At 37.8% G+C, this 25,534-nt stretch overlaps 1 protein-coding gene across 1 annotated transcript in view; it reads left to right on the plus strand.

Annotated features, from left to right (window-relative positions):
• The window catches only part of OTOGL (otogelin like), a 97,190-nt gene that overhangs the window by 54,643 nt on the left and 17,013 nt on the right, over positions 1–25,534 (plus strand). Inside the window, exons 29-43 of the mRNA XM_076328578.1 lie at positions 542–658; positions 3,476–3,632; positions 4,212–4,238; positions 8,565–8,732; positions 10,343–10,621; positions 11,250–11,367; positions 12,610–12,689; positions 13,654–16,535; positions 17,219–17,396; positions 18,264–18,406; positions 19,770–19,793; positions 19,922–20,014; positions 20,683–20,872; positions 23,146–23,360; positions 25,240–25,381. Of these exons, the coding sequence (XP_076184693.1) occupies positions 542–658; positions 3,476–3,632; positions 4,212–4,238; positions 8,565–8,732; positions 10,343–10,621; positions 11,250–11,367; positions 12,610–12,689; positions 13,654–16,535; positions 17,219–17,396; positions 18,264–18,406; positions 19,770–19,793; positions 19,922–20,014; positions 20,683–20,872; positions 23,146–23,360; positions 25,240–25,381 (4,813 nt within the window). The remainder of the gene's footprint in view (positions 1–541; positions 659–3,475; positions 3,633–4,211; positions 4,239–8,564; positions 8,733–10,342; positions 10,622–11,249; positions 11,368–12,609; positions 12,690–13,653; positions 16,536–17,218; positions 17,397–18,263; positions 18,407–19,769; positions 19,794–19,921; positions 20,015–20,682; positions 20,873–23,145; positions 23,361–25,239; positions 25,382–25,534) is intronic.

The following is a 25,534-nucleotide window of genomic DNA, read 5'->3' on the forward strand; positions in this document are numbered from 1 at the left end:
TGTTATACTTTTCTGTTCAATTGTTTTTCTTCTTGAAGAGAGACTTTAACAGAGGGAGTTGTATCTCAGCCATTTTTGAGTTATCACCATGATCTTTGACTCTATTTTTTTTTTATGGGTTGCTCTCTTCCTACTGCTGCTTCTTTATTTGAACTTACAGGGCTAAAGTGTGACTCCATTTAAAGTCAGTGCAAAACCACCAGGGATGGATTTGGACCATGTATTTGTTTGTGATGTTACATTTGGTTGCTCTGGTAATGATTATAATGTGTCACAAAGAAAACATTTTGTCTTTATACGCTGAGCAGACAGCAGGAACATTTCAGTACTTCAGAACAAAACACAAAGATTCTTTTTTGTGCAAATGTTTTCAATTACAACAACAAATCAGGGAAAGGGAAGATGAAGAAGATAGCATTTAAACTTTATTTTTGTTTTCTGAGTATGCAGGTATTGAATTATATGATACTATACTGTACCTGAGTCTATGGTAAACACGCCTTCGTACAAAATGTTTGTGGTGTTTTTGCTTGTTTTTAAGTGCAAGAGCCCAAATGAAACATTAAGACCATGTGAGGTACATCAGAGCAAGTTCCCTTACGCCAAAAAGGAATGCTCAATTTTATACAGTGATGTTTTTGCACCTTGTCGCAATGTGGTAAGTTTATTAAATATGCAAGATGTGCTCTCATGTAGGAAAATATTAAAATTCCAGTAATTAATTTCTTCTTGCCATTTCCCTCAGTCTGAATGCTGTGGAGGATACAGAGTAGAGCCCTGCAAGTATCTCTATGTGGGTGGGCTGTGTTTGTGCAGAGCTCCTTGTTCCTTTCAAGACTGGAGCCTAAACATAATAGTGATAACTGGGAGCCATGAGTTAGTAGTTAGTAGACTGGATAATCAAGGTTCTGTTCTCTTTAGGTTTTATTTATATCTTTTATTTGTATAGGTAACTAAATTTTTAAGGCTTTTGTATATACTACAGGATTCTAAAATAAGCGTTTGTGTAATGTGCCTACAGCTTATCTCAAATGGTTTTATTTTGTTAACTGTCCTGCTCAATATAGAAAGAAATATGAGAAAGCGAGAATTTAGCTTCAGAGCTTTCAGTATTTTTAATTGGCTGACAGCTTATCATGTACTTTTTATCAAAACTCTGAGGTTTGGTGTCCTTGTTTTCCCAATACCTGGCTGAGCCTGGGACTTGAGTTACAAGAGTGTCCTTAAGATCAGTCTAGACAAGATGGGGACAACAATAGCTTGTGTGGGAATCTTTTATTCCATTTTAGTCCACCCTTTATCAACGCAAGACATGCTCTATACATTTTTCCCTATTTCTGATTTTAGCCCCCCAAAGGTAGTTATCGAAGGTGCTTCTTTACACCTGTGCAAGCAAGAACCACTATGACATTTCATCTCAGTCTCTTATTTTCTTTATGACTATTAATACTAAATGAGATCATTAGATGTCCCAGCTGAACCTCTTGACTTTCAGGACTGAAGTTTGATATCAACATGGTTAGGAATTTGCCTGAGGAGGAGGTTGCAGTAGCTTAACCCAAGAGATTTATTAATGTTGACTTTAGTTACTATGTAAAGAATTTTTTGAGCATGTGCCTGAGAACATAGTGATGAGTGTATTTTCAAAGTGGAAAGTAATAAATAAAAATGGAACTTTTGAGAGTTTTTAAGGAGCTATATTATAACTCATAAAGAAAGATGTTTTCTCTTGAACATTCATTTTCCATGTCTTATCCATGTTGTGATTAAAATTTGCAAACGTTATGCCAAAGATTTAGCATAATTGTGTTAAAAAATGCATGTCAGGTGCAAAACATGTCATTTAATTAGTAGTCAAGTATTTTCACATGCACATATCCATCTTGTATGGGACAGCCTGTAAAGCAAACATCTTTCAGGTGTTTTTACAACCTATTCATCAACGTGTGAAAATACAGCTCTTACAAATGCAATGTAAAGTGACCTCCTATCAAGGATATCTGCAGCTGACTGCTGGCTGCACGAGTGGGGAACAGGGTGCCAAGGAAAAAAGCTGACACTAGGAGCATGGAAGGAACAGAAAGTGTAGATGTTTCAGGACACGCTTGGAGCAGTGCTCTTACAGTTGCTTCTGCTGTGCGGGTGGCGGAGGATCCTGCTGTGCATGGAGGCAAGCTCCTGCCTGTGGGACAGGCGGCCTCAAGAGTTCAGCTGAGGCTGGAAAATCCCATTTTCAAGGAGACAAAATCTTGCATCTCTGGCTGGCAGCGACTGACAGATTGCAGTTGCCCAGCTAAGCGCTGAGCTCAGCAGGGGCAGAGGAGCCTCAACACTCACAGAAAAAAAGGTCTTCCTCATAACTCCTCAACTCAGCAGGAGCTTTGACCCTAGGCTGCCAGTTTGTCACAACAGCAGGATGTTGCTGACCCATGGAGAGATGCTGTCCTGCAGACATGAGAGACAGGTTGAGCTCTTTGGAGCCAGTCTGCTATTTGGTGGATCCTGCGAAGCTATTACAGCCATTTTCAATGGGGCTAATGCTTGTGCCCCCACCCCAGTGGTATCCCTCTTTTCAAAATAAGAAAAAGAAAGAAAGCAAAATGGCATCTCTCTCCACTGAAGGCAGAAAAACAGTCTTCGTGTCCCTGCCAGCTTCTAGCAACTGCCAGCTGAGAAGCTGTCTCCGTGTTAGATTAAGTGCTGCTTTGTTACTGTGATGGTATTTCTGTAATCTGACACGTGCCATTTGAGTGCTCTACAACTGAGCTAGACCAGAGTCTAAACTGAAGAAAAGCATCGCTTTAAACATTCCATGTATTCGGTAAGAAGACTGCTTTGGAAGCGTTGCTCAACATTACAAAAAAGATGATTAAAACCCAAGAAATAGTGTATCATGTAAAACCACGAAATAATGTGATAGGATTTTAGAGTGAGGACGAGGGTTTCTGATCTAATGAAGGTTTGTGGGCAAAGTATATTAAAATCTTGGTAAGTGCAGAAATAGTTTTCTGCAAAATGTCACCAGCATGCTCAAGCTTTCTTTCCCTGACCAAAACTCCCTCCACAAATTATTACTTTAATTACTTGATAATCAGAGCTGCAGCTCTGACTTTGTTGTTGTTCATGCAAAACTGACAGGATGACTATAGATGGCAGTATTTGCCTTATAAAAACAGAACTGCCAGCTTCAATATACTCTCCAAAATCGATGAACGGCAAGTGTGTGGACAGACATGTCAACAGTCACTGACTGAAATTTTCTCTTGGCCTGTAATGAAGGTACAAGCTGATCGTTCAAAGTGTACTTTTTGTATAGGAATGTACCCAAACCTTAGAAAATACCATATTTTTGTGTTAAATTCTTTCAGTCAATCCAGAGGTAGCACTCCTGCTGAAAATGGTGCAACAGGACTTTGTACAGCTCATGCAGTTAAGTCACCAGCCCTCTTTATTTTTTTCTTTTTCCCCCCCCCAGATTGATGTGACTTCTTTTGTCAAAAATTGTCACACAGATACGTGCAACTGCAATCTTGGTGGGGACTGCGAGTGCTTGTGTACCAGTATTGCAGCTTATGCCCACAAGTGCTGCCAACAAGGAGCAGCAATTCACTGGCGATCTCCTTCGCTCTGTGGTACGTACCTGGGCTGGCCTCGCACCAGAGCTCATCTTTGAGGCATCTTTGCCCTTTTGCTGCCCAGTAATACAAATATGACAGAAGCAGGTGGATAATAAATGTACTTCTTCACATTTTTCAAGCTGTCTGTGTGTTAACTGTTAGTCTTATACTCCCAAAATTGCTGTCTTACTGAAGAGGATCTGTGCTCGGGGTGTGCCAGCGCAGAGACTGTTGGAAAGGCACCAGTATACCAGATCTGGGGTATGTCCAGTGTTGTCTGTAGGGCTGCAAAGAGATTCAGTCCGTTCTACTTCTCATTGACAGCGAGAAGGGTTCTCCGCTGTAGAATAATTCATGCTTCAGGGCTGCTGTCCTGGCACATCTACTGAAATACAGATGTTTTTAATGTTTTAAATTAAAACAGCTGTATGTCACTGAATAACAGGCTAAGGAAATATAGTCACTGACTGAAATACATTATGGGAAATGAAACTTCCTCTGATGAAAGTGAATTTTTCATTTTTAAGATGCAGATATACATAGATTCTCTTGTTACTTTGTAATAATAATGTGCTTGTTTTCTTTTTCTTTTAGCTTATGACTGTGAATATTACAATCAAGGTATGTAGTATTTGATATTACTGTCTTTGATTCATCCTCATATTTATATACCTTGCTGAATACACTTACTCTTCATGTTTTCTAGCATACCAGCTAGCTATGTGCTAGAAACAAGTCGGTACTCCCTGGTTCCAGAATGAAGTCCATTTTTATAAAGCATTTAGTTGCAGATAATTCCGCACATCGACCACTCTAGAATACGGAAGGTGTCTTTGATGTACTATTCTATCATCTTTCCTTCTGTATGATGCTATTTTGAGATATTTCTCTCTCCCCCCTTCACTTATTTTGTTTCTTTTTTAAAAACAAATACCCAAGAGACACTTATATCAGTTCACTCAGACTAACCCTGGAAGAAAATACTGTTTGGTAATTTCTCTCTTTCACAGGTTAGAATGATTTTTTTTGTACTCCGGATTTGGGTATGTGAGTTTAATGAGCTCAGCAAGTTAGCAAAGCAAGTCCCCATGGGCCTTTCTGCTCTATGTCCAGGGACAGTGGTGGCATGGATACAAACATCGTAGTTGTAAGCAAAACAACACACCTGGCATCTCAGATGAAGCATGATACAGTGCACACTGCAAATAAAACCCTTCATAGCTTGTGCTGAGAAGAATCTCTGTCAGCTGCAGCAGTGTTGGAGGTTCTCTCTTTTCCGTTCTCCCTGTTTCCTAGGGTAGGAGCGCGTAGTTGCTATTGCTCGAGCTCATTGGACCTTCAAAACCATTAGAAGGGAGAGGTGACTTTTATGAGCAGCCTGGAGTATTGTATGTCATTTTGCAACATATTCCTTGTGTATTTAATATCATTATGTCATACTGACATTTTCTTCCCTCCTGTTCTGCTATGGATATCTAAAATACTGTTTTTCTGTGCAATATCTCATGTATCACTTGAGATCTGTCCTATATAAACACAGACAATCCTACACAGACACATTAGTGTGCATCTTAGAAGATTATACATGGTTATTACCATTTGAATTTTCATCTCACTGAACTAATTGCCTTTGGCACAGGGAAATTCAAGTCCTTTTCTCCAAAAATGAATGGTGTGGATATAATGCATCTCTGATGATACCGAGTTAAGGTTAATCAGAATAGTAATTAATTTGGTATGATTTTTGGAAAAAAATAAAAAAGCCTCAAATTTTATGAACATTTGTCACACTATGCAATTATCTTCTAGGTTTTCATTCTGAAGTGGCTTGCTTTGTTTTATTTTTCCTTCTTTCATTGACATATAAAAGAGATTGCTCTGGTTCAATTAAAAACTCAGTTGAATTAATTGATGGGCTTTTTCTTTGACTTGGTGTATGTAGTTTTAACATTGCTTCTATTTTTAATGGGTGAAGGTCAGTGGCCCAGTTGTGTTGAATGATCTTAGTTATCCCTAATGTCTCAATTAATAACCTCATCATATTCAATGTGGGGGTGGATTAATGCACCATACAGCATACCTTGGCAGTCAGGGAGAAGCTCTAGAAGAATGTTAGCTTGTGCTTGTACTGTAAATTTCAGAACTGGGACTGTTATATTTTGAAATTGATAGGTTACAAGATTTTATGCAAAAGTCACACAAATATTGTACTGTAAAGAACAGTTCCTTAGAATGAGAGTGGTATTCATTTAACAAAATTAATTCCTGTGGCATCCCCTCTTATATTTGGATACTGTGCATGTGCTTTGTGGGGAGCAAGGTATTGAAAAGGAAGGGAAGCTTGACTGAATACAGTGATATGAATGTGACTTTTGATACATCATTTTTAGCGATTTGCATCCTATAATGAGCATCATATAGTAGATGATTTTTTTCTCCTCCAAGGAGTCTGGCCTACTACAGTAGCAGGATGTAGATCTTGCTAGGTATAGCTGACTTTCCATAATTTCCTTGCAATAGGGAATTTTGTCTTATTTAAAAAGTAGTAAGATGTACTGGTTTTGGCTCAGATAGAGTTAATTTTCTTCATATAGTTAGTATGGTCATATACTTTGGATTGGTGATGAAAACTGTTGATAACACACCCATGTTTTAGCTACTGCTTACACAATGTCAAGGCCTTTTCTGCCTCTCACACCACCCCCCCAGCGAGCAGGCTGGGGGTGCACAAGAAGTTGGGAGGGGACACAGCTGGGACAGCTGGCCCCAACTGACCAAAGGGATATTCCATACCATGTGACGTCATGCTCAGCAATAAAAACCAAGGGGGGAAGTTTGCTGGGGCTGGCATTGCTCGGGGTCCAGCTGGGCATCAGTCGGCTGGTGGTGAGCAACTGGGGTTTTTTGCATCACTTTTCTTGATTTTGTTTTCCTTTGTTTCTTTTCCTTCCTTCCTTCCTTCCTTCCTTCCTTCCTTCCTTCCTTCCTTCCTTCCTTCCTTCCTTCCTTCCTTCCTTCCTTCCTTCCTTCCTTCCTCCCTTCCTCCCTTCCTCCCTTCCTCCCTTCCTCCCTTCCTCCCTTCCTCCCTTCCTCCCTTCCTCCCTTCCTCCCTTCCTCCCTTCCTTCCTTCCTTCCTTCCTTCCTTCCTTCCTTCCTCTTTCTTTCTCTCTTTTTCTTTTCCTTCCTTCCTTCCTTCCTTCCTTCCTTCCTTCCTTCCTTCCTTCCTTCCTTCCTTCCTTCCTTCCTTCCTTCCTTCCTTCCTTCCTTCCTTCCTTCCTTCCTTCCTTCCTTCCTTCCTTCCTTCCTCCCTCCCTCCCTCCCTCCCTCCCTCCCTTCCCTTCCCTTCCCTTCCCTTCCCTTCCCTTCCCTTCCCTTCCCTTCCCTTCCCTTCCCTTCCCTTCCCTTCCCTTCCCTTCCCTTCCCTTCCCTTCCCTTCCCTTCCCTTCCCTTCCCTTCCCTTCCCTTCCCTTCCCTTCCCTTCCCTTCCCTTCCCACGAGTTTTTTCAGTTCTTGCCCTCCAGTTGCCTTACGGGGGAGTGAGCGAGCAGCTGTGTGCTGCTTGGCTGCCTACCAGGGTTAAAGTCAAGGATGGCATTACACGTTTCCACCACCAAGTGCCAGCAAAACACCTTTCGGGACATAGGATGGCTCCTCCTCTGATTCTTTTTTGTTCTGCATGATGTCAAACTGTTGAACCTTTATGGAAACTTTATCAATTACAGCTCACTTCTGCTTTTGCTCAAGTCGTGGGCAAAATGTCTGTTAATATGTAGGGATAAACATTCAATGATTTAGAATCAAGAGTCTTTTTAAGATAAATTGCCTCGCCAATGGTCATTTTGTGGCAAGCTTGTGGGCTTCATGTGCATATGAGCTCCAGCATAGTTTCCATATAAAAACAGTGGTTATTTTCATGCAGTTTTCTGCAGAAATTGGTGTTTAACTTCTAGCTGAGCCAAATCTCATTATTATGAGAATTCCTTCCCTCTTGGAAGAGTCATATTTGAAAGGAGCTGTCAGCCTGGGAAAGGGGTTCAGTCTTTTTGCTGTAAGGACTAAAAGCTTTCACAAAACTTACACATTTTGTTTATTACTCACAGGGTGAGGTTTTAGAAGTATGCTGCTCTTGGTTCTTTCAGTGGGATATAGTGACAAAGATGGATGCTGTTGTATCTGGTTGTATCCCTGTGAGCCTTTCCAGCCCAGCAGAAATAGCTCCAGGGGTTTGCTGCGGGGTATGGTTAGGCCAGCACCATTTTGGTACCAGCTGAAGCTGTTGTCACTGTTATATTGGCATGAGATTTTGAATGATGATGTGGTGAACTGGACTGGAAAAATTAGCTGGTTATTTTTCAGCTGGATCACTTCATTGCTGAAGCACTTTGGATGGCATAATAAATGGGGCAGTAAGGGGGCAGAAGCAAGTGGTTTGTGGGAGAGGATGAAGTACACAACTGCTTAAGCAATATTGCTGCCAAAAGTTGAATTACAGCCTTATAATTTGAAATCTGTTTTTTTGGGGGGAATTGCCTTGTAGATCTTAGAGTAGCTTCAGTGTCTATTTGGGGAATAATATTAAAGTTGCTCTGTTGGTCTTTCAAAGTTTAGAAATAAGGACATGTGAAAGACTAAATACCACAAAAAAGCAGCCCAGATTGCTTTCTTGTACAGGTCATTTTGTGAGGATAACTACCCACACTTTTTTGTGCTCACTTTGTATTTGTTGTGTTCTGGGCAGCAAGCAAAGAACAAGGGAATACATTGAACAGATAGATACAGACCTACTCCAGCATAATACCTTGAGGCATTGAGCTGTAGTTCCAAATTTCTTTGATTCCAGGTATGGTGAAATATTTAAGGCAATATATTATGTCAACTAAGACTTAAGTTTTGTATGTTATGCAAGGAGGAATTTTATTTTTTTCTATTTGATTTTTCTTCCCTTAGGTCTTGGTGAAGGACCCTATATTTTGGCAAGTTATGGAGAGAATGACACAATTATAGGAGCTAACATATCCAGTAGAAGGATATTTCCCCTGCCTAGAACCGGAGCATATGGAAATGTATTTTTCAGTTTCATGATAACTCCAGGTCTTTTCAAAGATAAAGATTTATGTAAGTGTTCTCAACAATTTTGCTAATGAGAATACATGTTTTTCAAACTATATGAATGTTTTTTGCTGCATCTTCTAAATCTCCTAAAATAGTCTATATATTTTTAGTTATTGGGATAAGTGGGGATGAAGTGGCCAATATCAAAACTGAGTGTTCTACTTTTGAGGAGGAATACTGATTATTTATTTATTTATTTATTTATTAAATATTGGTAAAGCTCACTGCCAGCTTTAAAGCTGACTTTTCAGTTTGTTTTAGAAATGTTGCAAAATGCAAGTGAATAGAATTTCTTTGTGAAAAAAAAATAATTAGATTGTGTAACTGGAAACTGGAAAATTTTGCATATGTATCTCACAAGTATCAACTCTGAAGGTAAATGCAGGATATTTTTGTCTCCAGTAAAATCACTTCTGCTTTATCTTTTCTTCTTTTTTGTGACTTTCAATGGACTATCAAACACACAACTTGGAACAACCAACCTGTCTCCTGTGTTATTAGTGAGCAGCCTCTCAATACAATGTAGAAGGAAGTTTCTTAGGTGAACAGCTATTCCTAAGCTCTATTTTTCACTTACCAGAGACTGATCTGAATTATACAGCCAAAAATAAATATGTTTAAATATTTTTCTTTCTGCATATATTTTCCTTTCTTCCCACATATTGGGTTTGTGCCAATTAAGTCAATACAGATTGTGTCATTGCTTTCTCACAGCATTTAATTTGTTGAAAGAATCCCAAACTCTCAAAAATCAGCACAGAGAGGGGCTGTTTTCACAGTAAAATTTGAAAATATATTCACAAACAGTTGACAATTTTGCAGTGGAGAAATTAGGTTTTTAGATATGATTTTGAAATGAGAAACTACGTAGAAGAATTAATTCAGTCTTTTAAATCTCCAATCAATGTAAATTGTAAGAAAAATATTCATTATATCTGTGCAGTACACAGGTAGTTTACATATCTGTGAGGAATGAGATAGTATTTTTATAGATTAAAGACAGTTCAAGATTTTATTCAAGTTGACAACCAAATCTGAAGTCAGTCTTCTAAGTTCTTGAAGTGTCAGAGAATTTTCTTCAATTTTGATTTCTGGCATGGGTAGAGCAAATAGAGGGTCAGGTCTTTTATTTAGCCACAGATTTTCTTACTGTATTGCTGGATATGACCGAATGTAAAAAAAAAGTCTGACCTCAAGGTAAAGTCAAGCATGTTCCTACAATATTTGTGTGATGTTATTTACTAATGAAATTTTGGTACAGCTGAACTGTCAGGCATTTGTCCAAATTTGAGAAAAAACTGTCCCAATTTGGGCAAGTCCCAATTTGAGACTGCTTATGAATCATTTCAAAGGCTGGTAGCAGTAGGCTGAATGCAGTTTTGATCTAACTGATTAGCTCTCTGGTGGTTCTGGATTATGCGATCATTTGAAGTCTCCTTTAGACCCTGGATTTCAAATTTTTTTTTGTGTTACATAAAACTGAAATATTTTTTGTGAAAAGCAGTTGTTTAAAAGGAGCCACTTAACAGCCAATATATAGATTGTAATCTACTTTTTAGGTTGTTTCCTGTGAAAATTGTACTTTTTTTTTTTTCTTTTTTCTTTTGTGGAAGCGCTCTCTCTTGTTTCCCTTGAGTCTGCTGAAAGACCAAACTACTTTCTGTACGTACACGACAATGAAACCGTTGGGTTGGAACAGTGGCAGGCAAGTGCCTCCTTTCGGAGACGAGCCACCTTCTTCCATCACCAGGGCCTCTGGAGTCCAGGGCTCAGTGCCTTCGAACTGCACAGTAAAAAAGGCTTTTTCATCATTCTCACCTCATCCCGTGTTAAAGTGGCAAAGTACGATGATTCAGAAGAATTCAAACGTTTCAGTAGCTTTAGTATTGAAGGTAAATGTTGCATAACCCCCAGGGATAAGTATGGGTTTTTTTCTGCTTGCCTTCAGAGTACCTGTCTTTCATCAGCAATAGTAACAAATATTTTTTTATCCTATTTTTAATTACTATTCTGTCTTTGTCTTCCATCCCACTTCCAAATGCTATTTATTTTCTAATTTTTGCAGATACGATGATCACTTCGTCTTTGAACTACATTTTCATTGTTTTGCTCTTTCGAAATGAATGTGGCATGTCACAAAAAGATGCATGCTAACGTCTTGTTAGTGAGCTATAGATATCTATTCTTTTAAATGAATGGGGTAACTGTATTGCTTCTGCAACCAACAGTACCTTCACTATGTTAAATTGATTTTTAAGTTTTTTAAACAGAATATATTGTAAAAGTGAGTAGCTAATTGTATCTTGGAAGCTTCAGTGTCTTTTAGCTTGATTGAATTTAAAATACTTGAAACTGAAAATGAACAAAATCTCACCTATTTGAAAGTTCTTGAGAATTTCTCTACTTGGTTTTCATTTTTTATTTTTTCTGAAAATCCCAATGTACATTATAGAAAAGACTATCAATTTATAGTTTATTGACTACACGATCAATAAATAATACCTTTTCCTTCTTTCTCAGAACTCGGTGCGTCTGTGCCTTATAGAAGGATGTGTGAATGGCGATATGAATCTTGTGCTAATCCTTGTGTTAAAACGTGTAGTGATCCTGAAGGAATAGCATGTAAATTCCTTCCTCCGTAAGTCAGATTAAGCTCAGTATTGCTACCGTGTTGTTTTTTGTAATATGCTTACCATATGCTTTCTGAAAATTACTGCAGCTGCAATATCAATTCACTTTTACTCTTTCAGATTTCAGTATCACCCTTGTGAGCAACTCTCACAAGTCATGTGAAACTATTTGTAACAGGCCTCTCATTTCCCACAGTACACATTCCTGTTTACATGTGATCTTTCAACACAAGAATAAGAGAGTTTGTACTTAGCCCAGGGGATTAGCTTCTGCTAACGGTTAAGAAGAAATCTATTAAATTAAATGAAGGCTGTTCCCTCCTATGGATTTATATTCACATCTTAAACCAGCATCCCATGATGCTGTAAATGACTACATCTTTCTGGTGTTTATATGACAGAGATCAAAAACTGTAGGAATCGTAAGGGTGGACTACGCCCTCTCCTGTAAGAGGAGGGAACTTTATACTGAGAGAGACTCATTGGCATGACGTGAGGGATTTCATACTGCTGATGTTATCTTGTTACTTAGTTACAAGATTTCCCGTCTCCACGGATCTCCCCTAGCATCTATGGAACGACAACAAACTAAAAGGAAAAATGCCTAAAAACTCAAGGCACAAAATCTGGTGGAAAAGACATGACATTTCAAATTTCAGACTACCTCCCTAGGCATATGCAGTTTATGATTAGGAATATTACTACTATTACTAATTTTGCCTGTTGGTATTCTTAGCTTTTTCCATATTGGTACACCGGTTGTTGATGTCATGATTTTCTTATTAGAAATCCCCCCCAAATGAAAAAGTAAGGAAATATATGGACTTGTTTGCACTCTCCTATGCTGAAAGTGCACAAGAATGAGACTTTCTACGGAGTCAGTCTAAATATTTTGATGTCTCAAATGAACGTATGTGGGTAAAACAGCGGTCTTACAGTGAAGGTCTTTGTCTTATGGGAAACCTTTCCGCTTAGGGATCTGAACTTCCACCTGGTTGTGGAAGCAGAATGGTCCAAAGCTATCATGTTCATCAGCCTATGCAAAGAATTGGTTATTAACAATTTAGAAACAGAATTGTGCTTATTGACCTTAAAATGCCTCAAAATGCTGTGTTCACCATTACACTGGAGGGTTCTCAGAACTCTGATGGGGAAGACATTCAAATGTGTCATTTTGCCAAAGTGAAATAATTTAAAATTAATTTATATTTCTACTGTGGCTTTAGAATTAACTATACAATATTTTAAAGGGTTGAAGGATGCTTGCCATACTGTCCCAAAAACATGATCCTTGATGAGGTCACACTTAAATGTGTTTATCCAGAAGACTGTAAGTATATTTTATTATATTGGTCTAATCTTATAAATCACTCTAGAGATCCCAGGAAAGGTTTTAATCAAATGTACATCGTTGTTTTTTATTAAATGCTTTACCAGAACATCTTTCTGTTGAAGAATGTCTCTCTGGGACAGATAGACTCCATTCCCAGTCATCCAAAATACATCTCCTACATCCAAACAAGCCATATCTAAAGTTGAATTCTTTCATTTCTCTAATAGTGTGTTAAATTTAACCTTTTGTGATGGTGTTATACTCATCACAACTGTATTTGACTATATGCTGCTAGTATATCATATGTATATATGAGAAAGATCCCAAATGGAAGAAATACTGCCATGGCAAAAAGTTCAGACTTTTCAGTTGATGAGCCACCACTAACAAATTCAGTTCATCTATTTCATAACTTCTGGTGTGTGAAGTTACCACATTATTTGCTTATTTTGGGGATACAGTATTCTTTTAACATAACAATTACATTTTAATACTGTCTCTTATTTTATTTTACAAGTTTTGAATTAAATACATTGTTTGATATTTGCTAGTACAAAGTTATCTCATATAGTATATACTATACTACTCATATAGTATACCACCTTCCAAAGATATACAAGAAGATAACATATTCTATATTTATGCCAAATATTTTACTATTTTGGATTTACTGAATTTTCCATGGAATTCCCTTGTTGCTTCAAAACTGCTCTGCAAAATCAAGGTTTTCACTAATAATAAAAAAATAGCTACTCCATTTGCAAAGAAAATTAGAAAACTTCTTGAGTCAGCTGAGCTCCTCAAAGTCATCAGGCAACCTAGAACCATTGGCAAGTTATCTTCTCAGCAAAATGATGCTGATTTGTTAATATTTAAATGGGACTTGAGTAGAGAGAGATGTTGCTATTTTGCTTTACCAATAATCCATAAAAGACAGTGAAACATGCATTTTTCCTTTTAGGCATTCCTGTGACACCTACAGAATCAGCAATTGGAACAAAACCTTCATTGTTAATCTCTCACACGGGTGCTACCATGGAGAGATTTCCTCAGACACCTCCTTTATTTGTTACTTCAGGGACTGAGTCAACTCATACTGGTGTGACAGCCAAAATAACCATGAAGGCAAACACAACTTTAAGGGGAATGAATATGTCGGCACAGTCCATTACAGACTTTTATTCATTGGAAGCATCTAATGCAGCCACCCATTCACCATTTTCATTACCAAGTACAGTGGAGCCTTCTGATGTACTTCACAGCACAGCCAGCCCTGCTGTCCTTTCCAAACTCATCTCTTCAACAGATTTTCCAACTGCTCTTCAAGCCTCAGCAGTCACATCACGTACTGTCAGTTCTACTGCGTCTATAACTTTACCCATTACAATAGCAACTCCAACAACCCTGCTCAGTGCAAGTCCTATTCCAACACGTTCTGCATTATTAACACCCACTTCCCTAGTGGTAGTTCCATTTCCACTTGAAACATCAACCACTCAGCTAGGAACTGTTCCCCTTACCTCAGCATTAACGACTTTAACCTCCAAGCCATCTTTTGTCACTTCTGAGCTGCCTGCAGGGATTGGGAAGAGTAGGAGTCCTTCAGTAAGTCATTCTAAGGGAGCAGCAGCATCCTCTGAAGTGTCTTTGTCTGCTTTGCTGGCTGGCAGAGCAACTTTCACAAGACCTGTATTTCTTCTAGGTTCACGGTTGACACTAAGCACATCTACTTCTCCTATATCCACTTTGTCTGTTAGAACTAGGTCTGGTGTTGGTCAAACTGCAGTCCACCCAACACCCATTTCTGCACTGACTTCAACTGCTCCTCAAATTCCTATGACTACTAGATTTTCTAGCTTTGAGACAAGTTTTCCTCAATTAATCACAGCTCCATATTTTGAATCAGCAAAACCCTTGTCTAAAACTTCTCTGATATCATTAAATGCAAGTTCTTTAGCTAGTTTTTCTCCACAGCCATTTTTATCTTCAGTGGAAATGTCAGTGACTGTTCCCAAGCAGACATCTCCATTAATAAAAGGCAGTACTTCTGCTCCTCTACCCATAATGACTGTATCTTCACCTCAAGTTGCTTCTCAAATCCCTATAAACACTTCTTCGAGTCCTTCTGTAACACACACAGTATCTGTACCAGTGCGTTCTCTGATTACCTCCCTGAAGCCCAAAGCTATGGCAGATGTCACTGTTGCCTCCAAAAGTCTTTATAAAGTACCTTCCACTGCTTCCACTCTTCTGTTCAATCCAACAATCTCTGATATGTCTATAACAAGTAAAGCCTCAACAGAAAATAAATACATAATGCACACTGATTCCTTTTCAGTGTCATCCATTTCTAAAAAGCCAAAGAAATCCATTACATCTACAGTGTTCCCTCTTAGGACATTGGTATTACCTCTAAATGCTACATTAATAACCACTTCAGAAATTACAGAGTACCCAAGCAGTTCACATACAGAACTGAAAACTGACCCTGTGGCACAAAATTCAGGCACTTTCTTTCCTAAAGTTCCTTCTCTTACAAGGTCATCATCTTTATTTACAATCTTGTTATCAACATCAGTACCATCTTATGTGACATCTCATACTTCAGGTTCTTCATTGATTCCCATATTCAGTAGGACATTGTCATTAACACAAAATATAACTGCTACCCAAACACTGGTTTCATCTCTAGATACACAAGGAACCTCAAAAAGTCCAGTTATAGACTTTGCAACTTCTTCTGTAGATTTTTCTACATTCACTTTAAACATAGGCCCTTCTACCAGCCTTTCAGCAGTGTTAAAAACATCCATTATAATGCCCTCTTTACTAATGCCTACAAATCTTGAAGCCACTTTAGAAAGCCAGTCCAGTAGAGTCTCTATGTCTTCACCTTCTCCTAAGACCACTCGTATCTCTACTGTTTCTCTAGGAAAACAGAGTTCTTCGGTAAGTTCTTCAGAAGAAGATGGAACAATATCCACCATATCAGCTGGAATCATCACTCAATCCACTACACCAATGGTCACGAACACAACAGTGAATGCTACATCCTTAAAAGCACCTTATATTTTTGCAAAAATACTACCTAGCTCTTCAGCCAGTTTATTAGTTGCTTCTGGCACTACTGTAGCCTCTAGGATTACTACAAAAACCACTGATTCCTTTGTTGCCAATTTGGAGTTTCATATGGCTTCAGCTTCAGTTCCTACTACCACAGAAACACCCATGGATGTGTCACACAAATCTTTATTTACATCTGCAGCAACTCAAGCTTCACAGAGCACTAAAGAAACTCCAAAAGTGATGATCATGAAAACAACTGGTACTACAAGTCCATTATCACAGATGAAGAGTACCTTATTTACAGCTTCAGAAGTTTATGCAACCTCATTTGAAAGAACTGTGGATATTTTAGAAAGTAGTCATACTTCACATGAGCAAAGAAATGTTACCAAGACAAAGTCAACCACAACTGAGAAATCTTCCCTGCCTTATTTGACAGTATCCGCAGTTCAGAGTTCGCCTTTTTCAAGAAATACAACCTCAGTAAAAAATCTCTCTCTTTCTGGACTCCCAGATGTAACAACATCAGATTGGTCCAAAATCCCAACACAGAAAACCATTAAACCTTATTTCAGTTTAACGGAGCCCACGGAGCTGCAGAACAGAACTATAATAGATTTAACTCATTCTAGTGGTGGAACGGCTCTGCCTTCCTCTTCAGAGCCTGTGGAAACACAAACTTCTCCGGCAAGCACAGAAACAATGACAGCTATAGCTGACAAGGCTTCCTTTGGTACAATGATGCATACACTGATGTCTACATATTCCGAATGTGTGGTATGATCAGTTTTACTTGCCCCTATGTGTTAAAATATATATTGCTTTTCAATCCATTCTGTTATGCTACGTATGTAATACCAGAGATTTTAAATATCTCCTATTTTTGTTTTTATTTGTATATTTTAAAATACTCAATTATTCTTAGAGGATTGTTGTATCGCTGTTCTTGTACTGCCCTGATATATTCTGCAACTTGGATGTATTGCTCTGGAAAAAAATGGCTTTTAAAGCTATGTGCTGATTCTAGATAGCGAAATATATTTCTGAGGTGCAGAAAAAGCCATAATCCATGGAATTTTTGGGTTTCTGCATAATTGCACCCTGTCTTTCTTTTTTTCCATTTGTTTCTTTGTCATAGGGTTTAAAATGATAGGAATGCATGATTCTGTATTTCTTAAAATGCTTCAGATTATTACTGAATATAACATGTAGCCTCAATGCATAATGCTTTTCATAGAGTATTCCACCAAAGCTAGATGGAACAGGAAGGGTGTGGGTGAATGGATGTGCATCATTATCACCTGTTACAACCACACAAAAGCAATTAATTCCAAAATAACTGATGAGGGGTCACGTAGATACCCTGATTCTGTCTCAGAGCAGGGCGATAAACAAGTGATCATTTGGAATTCATAAGGGCAATGAATGTTGATTCTGGTTGTTTTTTCCTTATATGACAGCCAAGATACCTTGAACCTGTCGACAAATGTAGCCAGTATGTATGTGTTAACACAGGCTGGATGTTATACAACCTTTCAAGGAACTGCCCTAAGGATGTGCAGAAGCCAGACTGTGGTTTTCGAGGAATGCCAGTTCAAGTTAACACTGATAGTTGTTGCCCAGAATGGGAATGTCCCTGTAAGTCACTGTTTTATTTTTAAATACAACATGATCTGTAAATTTCAAGTAATAAATTAAGGGTTTATTACAGGGGGAATATGAGGTTGAATACTGGAATGAATTTGAAAGAGCTGTTCATCAGCAAAACAGAATGAAATATAGTGAATGTTTTGGTATCTTTGAATTAACGTTCAAGAGAGTCAAAATATTTTGTTCTGAATGAAAACATTGAAATGAAATCTGCAACATGAACATCAACATTTTCCAGCTGAGACTTTTCAGAATTTCTATCAGTAGAAATGTTGAGTTTTCAACATTTTGTGAAGAAGAAAAATTAAATACTGGCATTTTCTGAAAGACAGAACCCCCAAATTTCAGTTAACTCTAACTGCAGTTTTTACTCATATTTAGAAGCTGCAGAAACTGGCAGATGACTGCTTGCCAAGGGAACAAAAAGGCCAAAGAGAAGTCATATTAAAAACCTTGCAGCATTACTGAAACCAATATCGCACTTTTAAATATTTGTCTCAAGATAGGACAGATCAGTCTCTTGTTATCAGTATCTCAAAAATATGCATATATTCTATCTGACAATGTACAGATTCATTGACCTTGCCTGTAAAACACTGACTTAAGTGAAAACTTTCACCAATTCAAACTTTCTCCCCTACCCTGGACACATAGCAGTAGGTTACGGTATTTCCACTAAGTAATGTAAGATACTTGCTTCTGCTTATGGCTCAGTATGCTGTCTGCAGAACAAGGTCATCTATATATATATGAACATATCTCATATGAAAGCAAATATTGCTAAAACTGAAAGTTTTTAGAAATGCTTTGCATTCGGTTTTGTGGTAACCTCATTAAATGACAGTTCTTTTTTAGGTCAATGTTCTGTACTGTCTGAACTGAGTGTTATTACATTCGATGGAAACAACATAGCTCTCTGTAATATGGCTTCCTACATTTTAGTCAAGTTACCAGGAGAAATTATCGTTGCTCATATTGAAAAATGTCCTGCTAATCAGGTAAGATTCTTGCATTTCCACAATAATTGTAATAGTTTCTTGAATTTTTGTGTTATAGGTATGAAATTCTGCAAAAATGTATCACTTAAAACTTTCAGATAAAAGCCATACCCATTGAAAAATGGCAAGTTATTTAATTTTCAAGGAGCATGCTTCATTATGCTGTCTAGATAAAATAATTTTATCTCAGGTTAAATAGTAATTGTTGTATTATGTTATATGCAAATTCAAGTGTAGGTTCCTTTTAAATTATCAGGGGTGACATAACTTCTGAATAACTTCAGGCTCTCCACCCACAAATCTCCTTGAGGCCCTGAATTTATACTTTACAATACGGTCAAAATACTAAAATATTTTGAATAGTCACAAAAATATTTTGTAGTTATTTTAGGAAGGTATTAATGGGTTTGGGATTAGTGTGATGAGTTGATCTGTGTAGTTGTCTATCTCTCTGCATTGCCTACAGAGGGGATCCAGCCACTTTATTTTTAGACTGCCAGTTTAGGTCACGTCGGTCTCATCCTTAGAGTCTGTACATACATTTCCTTTGCATTGTCCATAGTCCTAATTTATGCAACCCTTGAACAACTGGTTTGTATTTCCATCTTTGGTTTGTGGATAAACAAGTTCCTGATGAGGAACTTCATCAAGCTTCCTTCCTTCCCATCCCTGTTTGGTCTCTTATCTAATCTCACTCGGATTTTTAAGTCCCAAGTCTTATGCTGTTTTAGAGGTTTTCTTTTAAATTGCTCGCTTCACTGTTTCTTGGTTGCAGTCTAAAGGTGTGAATGCAGCTCACATAGGCAGATGAGCTTTAGAAGTCTGTAGCTGTAGTTCTTTAAGAAATATTTTTTGAAAGGGCTTTGCAGCATATGCTGAATCTCGTGATGCTGGTAATGAGTTGCTCTCAATGTTAAAGCTCTTTAGTTAAAAGCTAGCTGAGGTATGGTATATACAAGCTGCAATCTTGTGCAGAAAGATGACTTGTTAAAACAGCAGTTTTACCAAAGTCAGGGCAGGGAATTTTATTGGCATGACCATCGTATTTCTATGTATTTTTAATTCAACTTGTTCAGGTCATTGTGTTCTCTTTTCTGTATTATTTTCCACATAAACCCCTTTCATTTAAATCTTTAACACGTAAATCAAGTTTCTAAAAATAGTTCATAGAAAGGTGCACTACATTAGCTGGGAAATGTGTATTTTTTTATTATTTGTAAGGAATATACTAACTTAGTTTAATTATGAAGCTGATTGTAGAAGAACTTCTTCAAACACAAAGAAAGCAGTCAACTTATTTTTGCCAAATAAGAATGCTGCTGATTATCATTGCACTTCTAATCTATTTTTTAATGTTTTCCAGAGTGCAAATTCAATAAGAAAACCAGTGAGTACTTTCTTCTTTTACTAATTATAAAATACTAATATTACACATACTGAAAAAATTCGCTGTAGCACTGGTACAGAATTAGAAAAACAATAGTAACTAAACTTGTTTGTCACTTTTCTTTCAAGGTTCCCCCTGCAAGCACTTCAGGGCTCTGTTTTAAGAAATTAAATGTAACAACACGCACATATAAATTACTTATCAATCGTTTAGCAAGAAAAGTAAGTATATATCACCAGTACATAGCATGTGTACACTTAAAAGATAACTGGAGAGCTATTCTGTTGTAGAATGCAATAGATCAGACTTACAGTGAAGGTACTACAGGATTAGGATTACTTTTGCGGTTCAGGTTCCCAGTAATTCATGGTGTGCTAGAAGCAAACAATATACATGTCTGATACCATGTTTCACTTATATGTCATTTATCCAAAATGACACTTCAAAGTTCTTTTGAAATTTTAAAGAAGCTGCAGAAGTCATTTATACTTGAGACTATATTTCCAGCTAACCTAGAACCGAACAGAAATGTTCCAAGACATGATAAATACTTAAGCTGCCTTTCCTGCTAGTCAATAACAGGTCAGAACAGATAACTTTGAATAATTGGGATGAGGGTTTTTTGTTGTTTTATCATACGACGTGTGATAAATAAGGTTTATTGCTTCCTTAATTAAAAAGATTTCTGTATCATTATTTTTTCTCATGCCTACTTCATTTGCAGTTATGGGAAATGGCACTGACGAGAAGCTCTGTGATTTAAGCACTGTGACTGTTATTGCATGTGGCAGAGGCTGTAAAAAATACCTTTTGCTACAAGATGTAAAGACAGATGAAATACATCTTCACAATCTGTTTTTATCCCTAAAATGTATTTGGTTTATTTTAGGTAGTAGTGAATTCTGTAATTCAATCATTACCATTTTCAAAAGAAGGACTGAGTATTCAGGATACTGGTGCAATGTACGTCGTTAATACCCCAGCTGGTATTAGCATCAAGTGGGCTCACATTACAGGCATCATAGATATACAGTATGGATTACACTCTAACACACCAATGAAGACAGAAGGACTTTGTGGTGAGGCTATGGTGGCAATTTTTTTCTTATTTAATAATTTCCCATTTAAGATTTACATCTCCCTTTTGTGTCTGTGACCTGCTGTCCCTATAGCTCTCCTTGTGACCCCCATTAACTACACTGATAATCCTATTTGAGGTGGCCTTGTGAAATTCTATTAATTAATAATAATAAATCAATAATTCTGTTTCAAAGCACTGCTTGCTAATAAAGTAATTTTCAGAGCAAGTAATGATCAATACATTGTATCTAATTAACTTTTAAAAAATGTACTCATCTCTGCCTGTGTTTAAGAATGTTGTTGAAGTCAAGTAGAGAAAAGGGGAAAGTTTTCAATGGAGAAGTGGCTGCTGAAGAAGTTCAGGTAGTGACAGTATATTTCAGTGATTATGGGAGAAAAGAATAACTGTCAGATGTTAGCAGTGGCAGCTTATCTCTATGCAAATACTGATAAAAGGTGTATCTTGGGAAGGGTCCAAGTCCCCTGAGGATGGTGAATCCAAATTCAGACCTCTTAAGGTTGGATCTAGAGTCCAAAACTGTGCTGAGGTGTCTCAGGCTTAAATTACAATGATAGTAAATTTAGCATATTTCAGGCCTCCCTGGTAGCCTTTTTATAACTCTGCCAATATGAATTATATGGAAAAGTGTAAGCAGGTATTTTAGAGTTATTTTAATTCTACCATAAATGTTCACTTTCTGGTGCATTGTAATTTTACAGAATCTACCCCATATTGAACAGGAAAATGAACTTTTATAGTCTTTTAAACTGCTTTTAGTTTTAGAAACAAATGAAACAAATCAGACATGGTTTAAATATACATATAAAAAAATCAAGTGTTTAAAATCAATTGCTATATCCTGCTTGAACAAAAGGAAAGTTCTCCTAGATCTACTGAGAGAAGGTGAATGCTGGCCCTGGCAGGTACTGCATCTTTTCCCATTATCACGCCATCTTCTCTATGCATGCTGGAAAAGATTGGGATGAGGTGAGGTCAACTGTAGGAAGGATTATAGAATTGTTACTCTTTGTGCCATGAAAATAGAGAAAGAGGAAGACTATGCAGACAACTCCAACCTCCGCTGTAAAGTGTTGCTCTGCCTGACATTTTGCAGTAAAGTCTGAAGCCTCCTTTAGTGCTTCTTTCCTATTCTATGCCATTTGTTCCTGTCTGGGATTGTCCTCTCCTCTCCTTCTCCTACTGAAAATTGTAGGACTATGTGGTAAATTGGCTTTTTTTTTTAAAGCTGTATTGATTCTGCAATTCTGTAACGCCAGCACAGTTTGTGGGATGGCATTAGGACACCAGCAAGAAGCAGAAGTGTTAAGAATACTGGAAAGCGGTGCTACTGTCAAATGCTTCTTATCATGCAAATACCATCTTCTGTATTTCTCTATGCTGTCTGAGAGAATGACAGAGCCTGTCACGCCAGGCTAGCCCAGGTCTAACAAGGGACCCTGGAGAGTACCAGGATGCGGGGCTGGAAGCATGAAGGCAAGGACTTAGGGTGTGGGTCGAAATGCAGAAGGAAAGTGAAAAAAGGATAGAGAAACTTTGGCTGATCAGTCCCTGGGATGTAAAACACTATTATGAAGATAAAAATTTTGGCGTTAATGACTTGTTATGTGCGTATAGGAAGTATATGTTTTCACTGATGAATTAACTGAATACATACAATAATGAATTCAGGTAGCCAGTGGATGTCAGGGGTTTGTGTGGGGCACTTTTTTCAGTGGTTTTGTATTAATAAATTGAGTTAGAAAAATATTTTCTCTAGAGAAAGCAATTTGCTCATCAAAAGATTCCTTTGATAACTTCTTGCATTCAGAATGTTCAATTAAGTTTCAATACAGTGTCAAATCATCAGCAACATGCAGTTAATTTGAAAGCCATCTACATTGACTCCCATGGAGCCGATTGCTATTGAGTAGAATGAGATCAGAATCTGGTGCCATGTCAGTGAATTTGCTACACTCGATGGCACATTTTGGTAGCAGTTTTTCTCAAAAGTTAATTCATTGTTGGGAAAAGTATCATTACTTGTATCGTGTGGTCTGCTTGTTTTGCTAAGCCGTTGAGCTGACAACTAAAATCACAAGTAGAAAGTTGGAACTACAGTGGACATATAGCTGCTTTCATTTATAAATTCAGATGACTAAGTCTCACAGGTGAGCCTGATGCAATGTTAATCTTACCAAGTGTACTCTTCTTTCCCAAAGGAAGTAATGTGGCATGTTTTTTTGTGCTTTGAATGTGATGCTCTGTCTCCAGGGGTGTGTAATGGAGACCCTACTGACGACCTGAAAATGCAAAACAGGACCGTAATTACAAATATGGAGGAAATTGAAGTGTTCATTAAGAGTTGGGAAATCGAGAAATCACTTGATGCAACAACCAGGAGGCCAGTAAGAAACTGTACTGAAGATAACTGCACATACTGTATGGAATTGTTAAACAGAAGCATTTTCATCCCTTGTCACAAGAAAGTGAGTACGAAGATCAGAGACATTCCAGGTGCAAATTAAATAAAAGATGTATAGTTAAGAAAAGAGTGAGAGAGATATGCATATTTTTATGTTTTGCTTATTTTCATGAGTTGACAACTGGATGGGTGGCTTTAATACCTCTGTCATGTTGGCTTTAATACTTTTGTCATGTTGTCCATTGTAAACACACATCTATATGGATTCTTATGCTATTATGCTGTTTCTTAAATTATTGAGTAGGCAAAGCTCAAAGGAGAGACATCAGATCATCATCTCAACACAAACGCATTCCAAAAGAGTTATTTTTGATAAATGCTTGGCACGGATCACTAGAACTGAAAGCCTCATGCTTCTGCTGCATACAACAGCAACTCATTCAGTTTGAGACTAATCTGACTAAAGAAATTTCTAGTTAAACAAATTTTGCCATAGGCACTATCACATTGACAGTTTGGTAGCATTTCTTACAGAAATCATCTTTTGTTTCTGGACACTGTACTTTCTGCAGGGAATATAGCTGTAGCATGCAGACTACCACTAGAGGTGGGTAGTGCAGCACAGCTGCTTCCCGGAATGGGAAATGAGGAAGCTCCAAATCTCAGAGGTCTGACACACTTTTCCCACTTAATTCAAAATAAAAAGGATTAATTACTCAAGTGGCCCTTTCTTTCTCAGAGATAGATGTGTCCAGATTCCTGATTCACTTCTTGCTGTTCTGTCTTTCCACCCTCGGTTTGCATTGTGTTACTCTTCAGTTTTCATCACAGACAAATGCTGTTAAAGGTATTGCAGGCAGCTGAGCCCCTTCCTTCAAACTCCCAAGGCCTCTCCTCACTTTCCCCAGGTAGAAAAAAATGGAGGGAGTTCTTCTGAAAGGAAGGCGTTAAAGAGATTTAAAAAAAAAGAAAAGATTAATAGATATTTGCCACAGAAAGTTAATGGGAGGGAGCAGTGGTAAGCAGTTTGGAATCAAGAAAGGAGAGTAGCACCAGTGGGTAGCAGGATGCTTTTCATAATTGTTTAAACACATCTCTTTTTAAAACAATCAAAGGGAATCTGAATGGTCAGAAGTCCTACTTCATATATGTTTCCAGGAGAACTCTCATAGCCTTAGATACAATGCAATTGCATCTTTTCCTGGTTTATAGCAAAACCTGACATAGCATCAAAATTGCCAAGCACTGGTTCATCCATTATGAAATTTGTTTTCTTTCGTATACCCGATGGTGGCAGAGCCAGAGTGGATGGAGTGTATTGTGTGCTTCACAGGCATGAAGCAACTGGACAAGGATAGGTAACAGAGTCATCAGTGTAATGAACTTTATGGCAGAAGTAAGCGAGTGCTTGAAGATTTGCTGAAACCACAGGGAGAGCTGGGCTGCAGCACAGTAGTGAACAGGCAGAATGAAACAAAATCTGATTTTTTTCCACCTTGCTATAAGCTTACGCAAATAAGAACAGAAATAAGATAGATTGGAACACCTGCATTTAGACCAAGTAACATAGGCTATTGGATCCTATAGACACAGAAACAGAGGACTGAGTAATAATTCATTCACATCAGGAATTTATGGAAGGTATAGCAGCAGTGTTTATCTGAGATTGTTGACTTTTAGCTGACAGGGCTAAACTGCAAAAGTTCTTGTAAGTAGTGTGACAGTCTCATTAGGACTGTGTTCTGTGCCTACTAATGAGCACAAAAAATTCTGGCAGTTTGAGTTCTGCAGAATGAGTGTTCTGAAAAAAATGGTGTTTTTTACTTTAGACACCACTTGGGATTTTTTTCCCTTGCAGCTGTATTATTTCTTGTAATTAATGATTTATTTTAATTACCGAAAGCTCTTCTACTTGTTAATTCTCAATTACAATATGTTCCTAGGTGTCACCACAGGAGTTTTGTGAGAAGATGTGGATCAACAGTACTTATTTTTGGAATTATGAGTGTGATGCACTTTCTGCATATGTGGCTTTATGCAACAAGCACAACATCTGCATTAAATGGAGGACACCTGACTACTGTTGTAAGCAGACAGCCATGTCCTATAACCCAATGTGGCTTTACACTGCTGCAGTGTTTAGTGAGGAGTTAAAAATATATTTCTTTCTATTGTTATTGGAAGTACCATCTCATTCTATCACAGCATTAGTAAATCAGGGTACAAGTTCTCAAGATG

This window comes from Aptenodytes patagonicus, chromosome 1 (genome assembly GCF_965638725.1).
Source record: "Aptenodytes patagonicus chromosome 1, bAptPat1.pri.cur, whole genome shotgun sequence".
Lineage (NCBI taxonomy): Eukaryota > Metazoa > Chordata > Aves > Sphenisciformes > Spheniscidae > Aptenodytes > Aptenodytes patagonicus.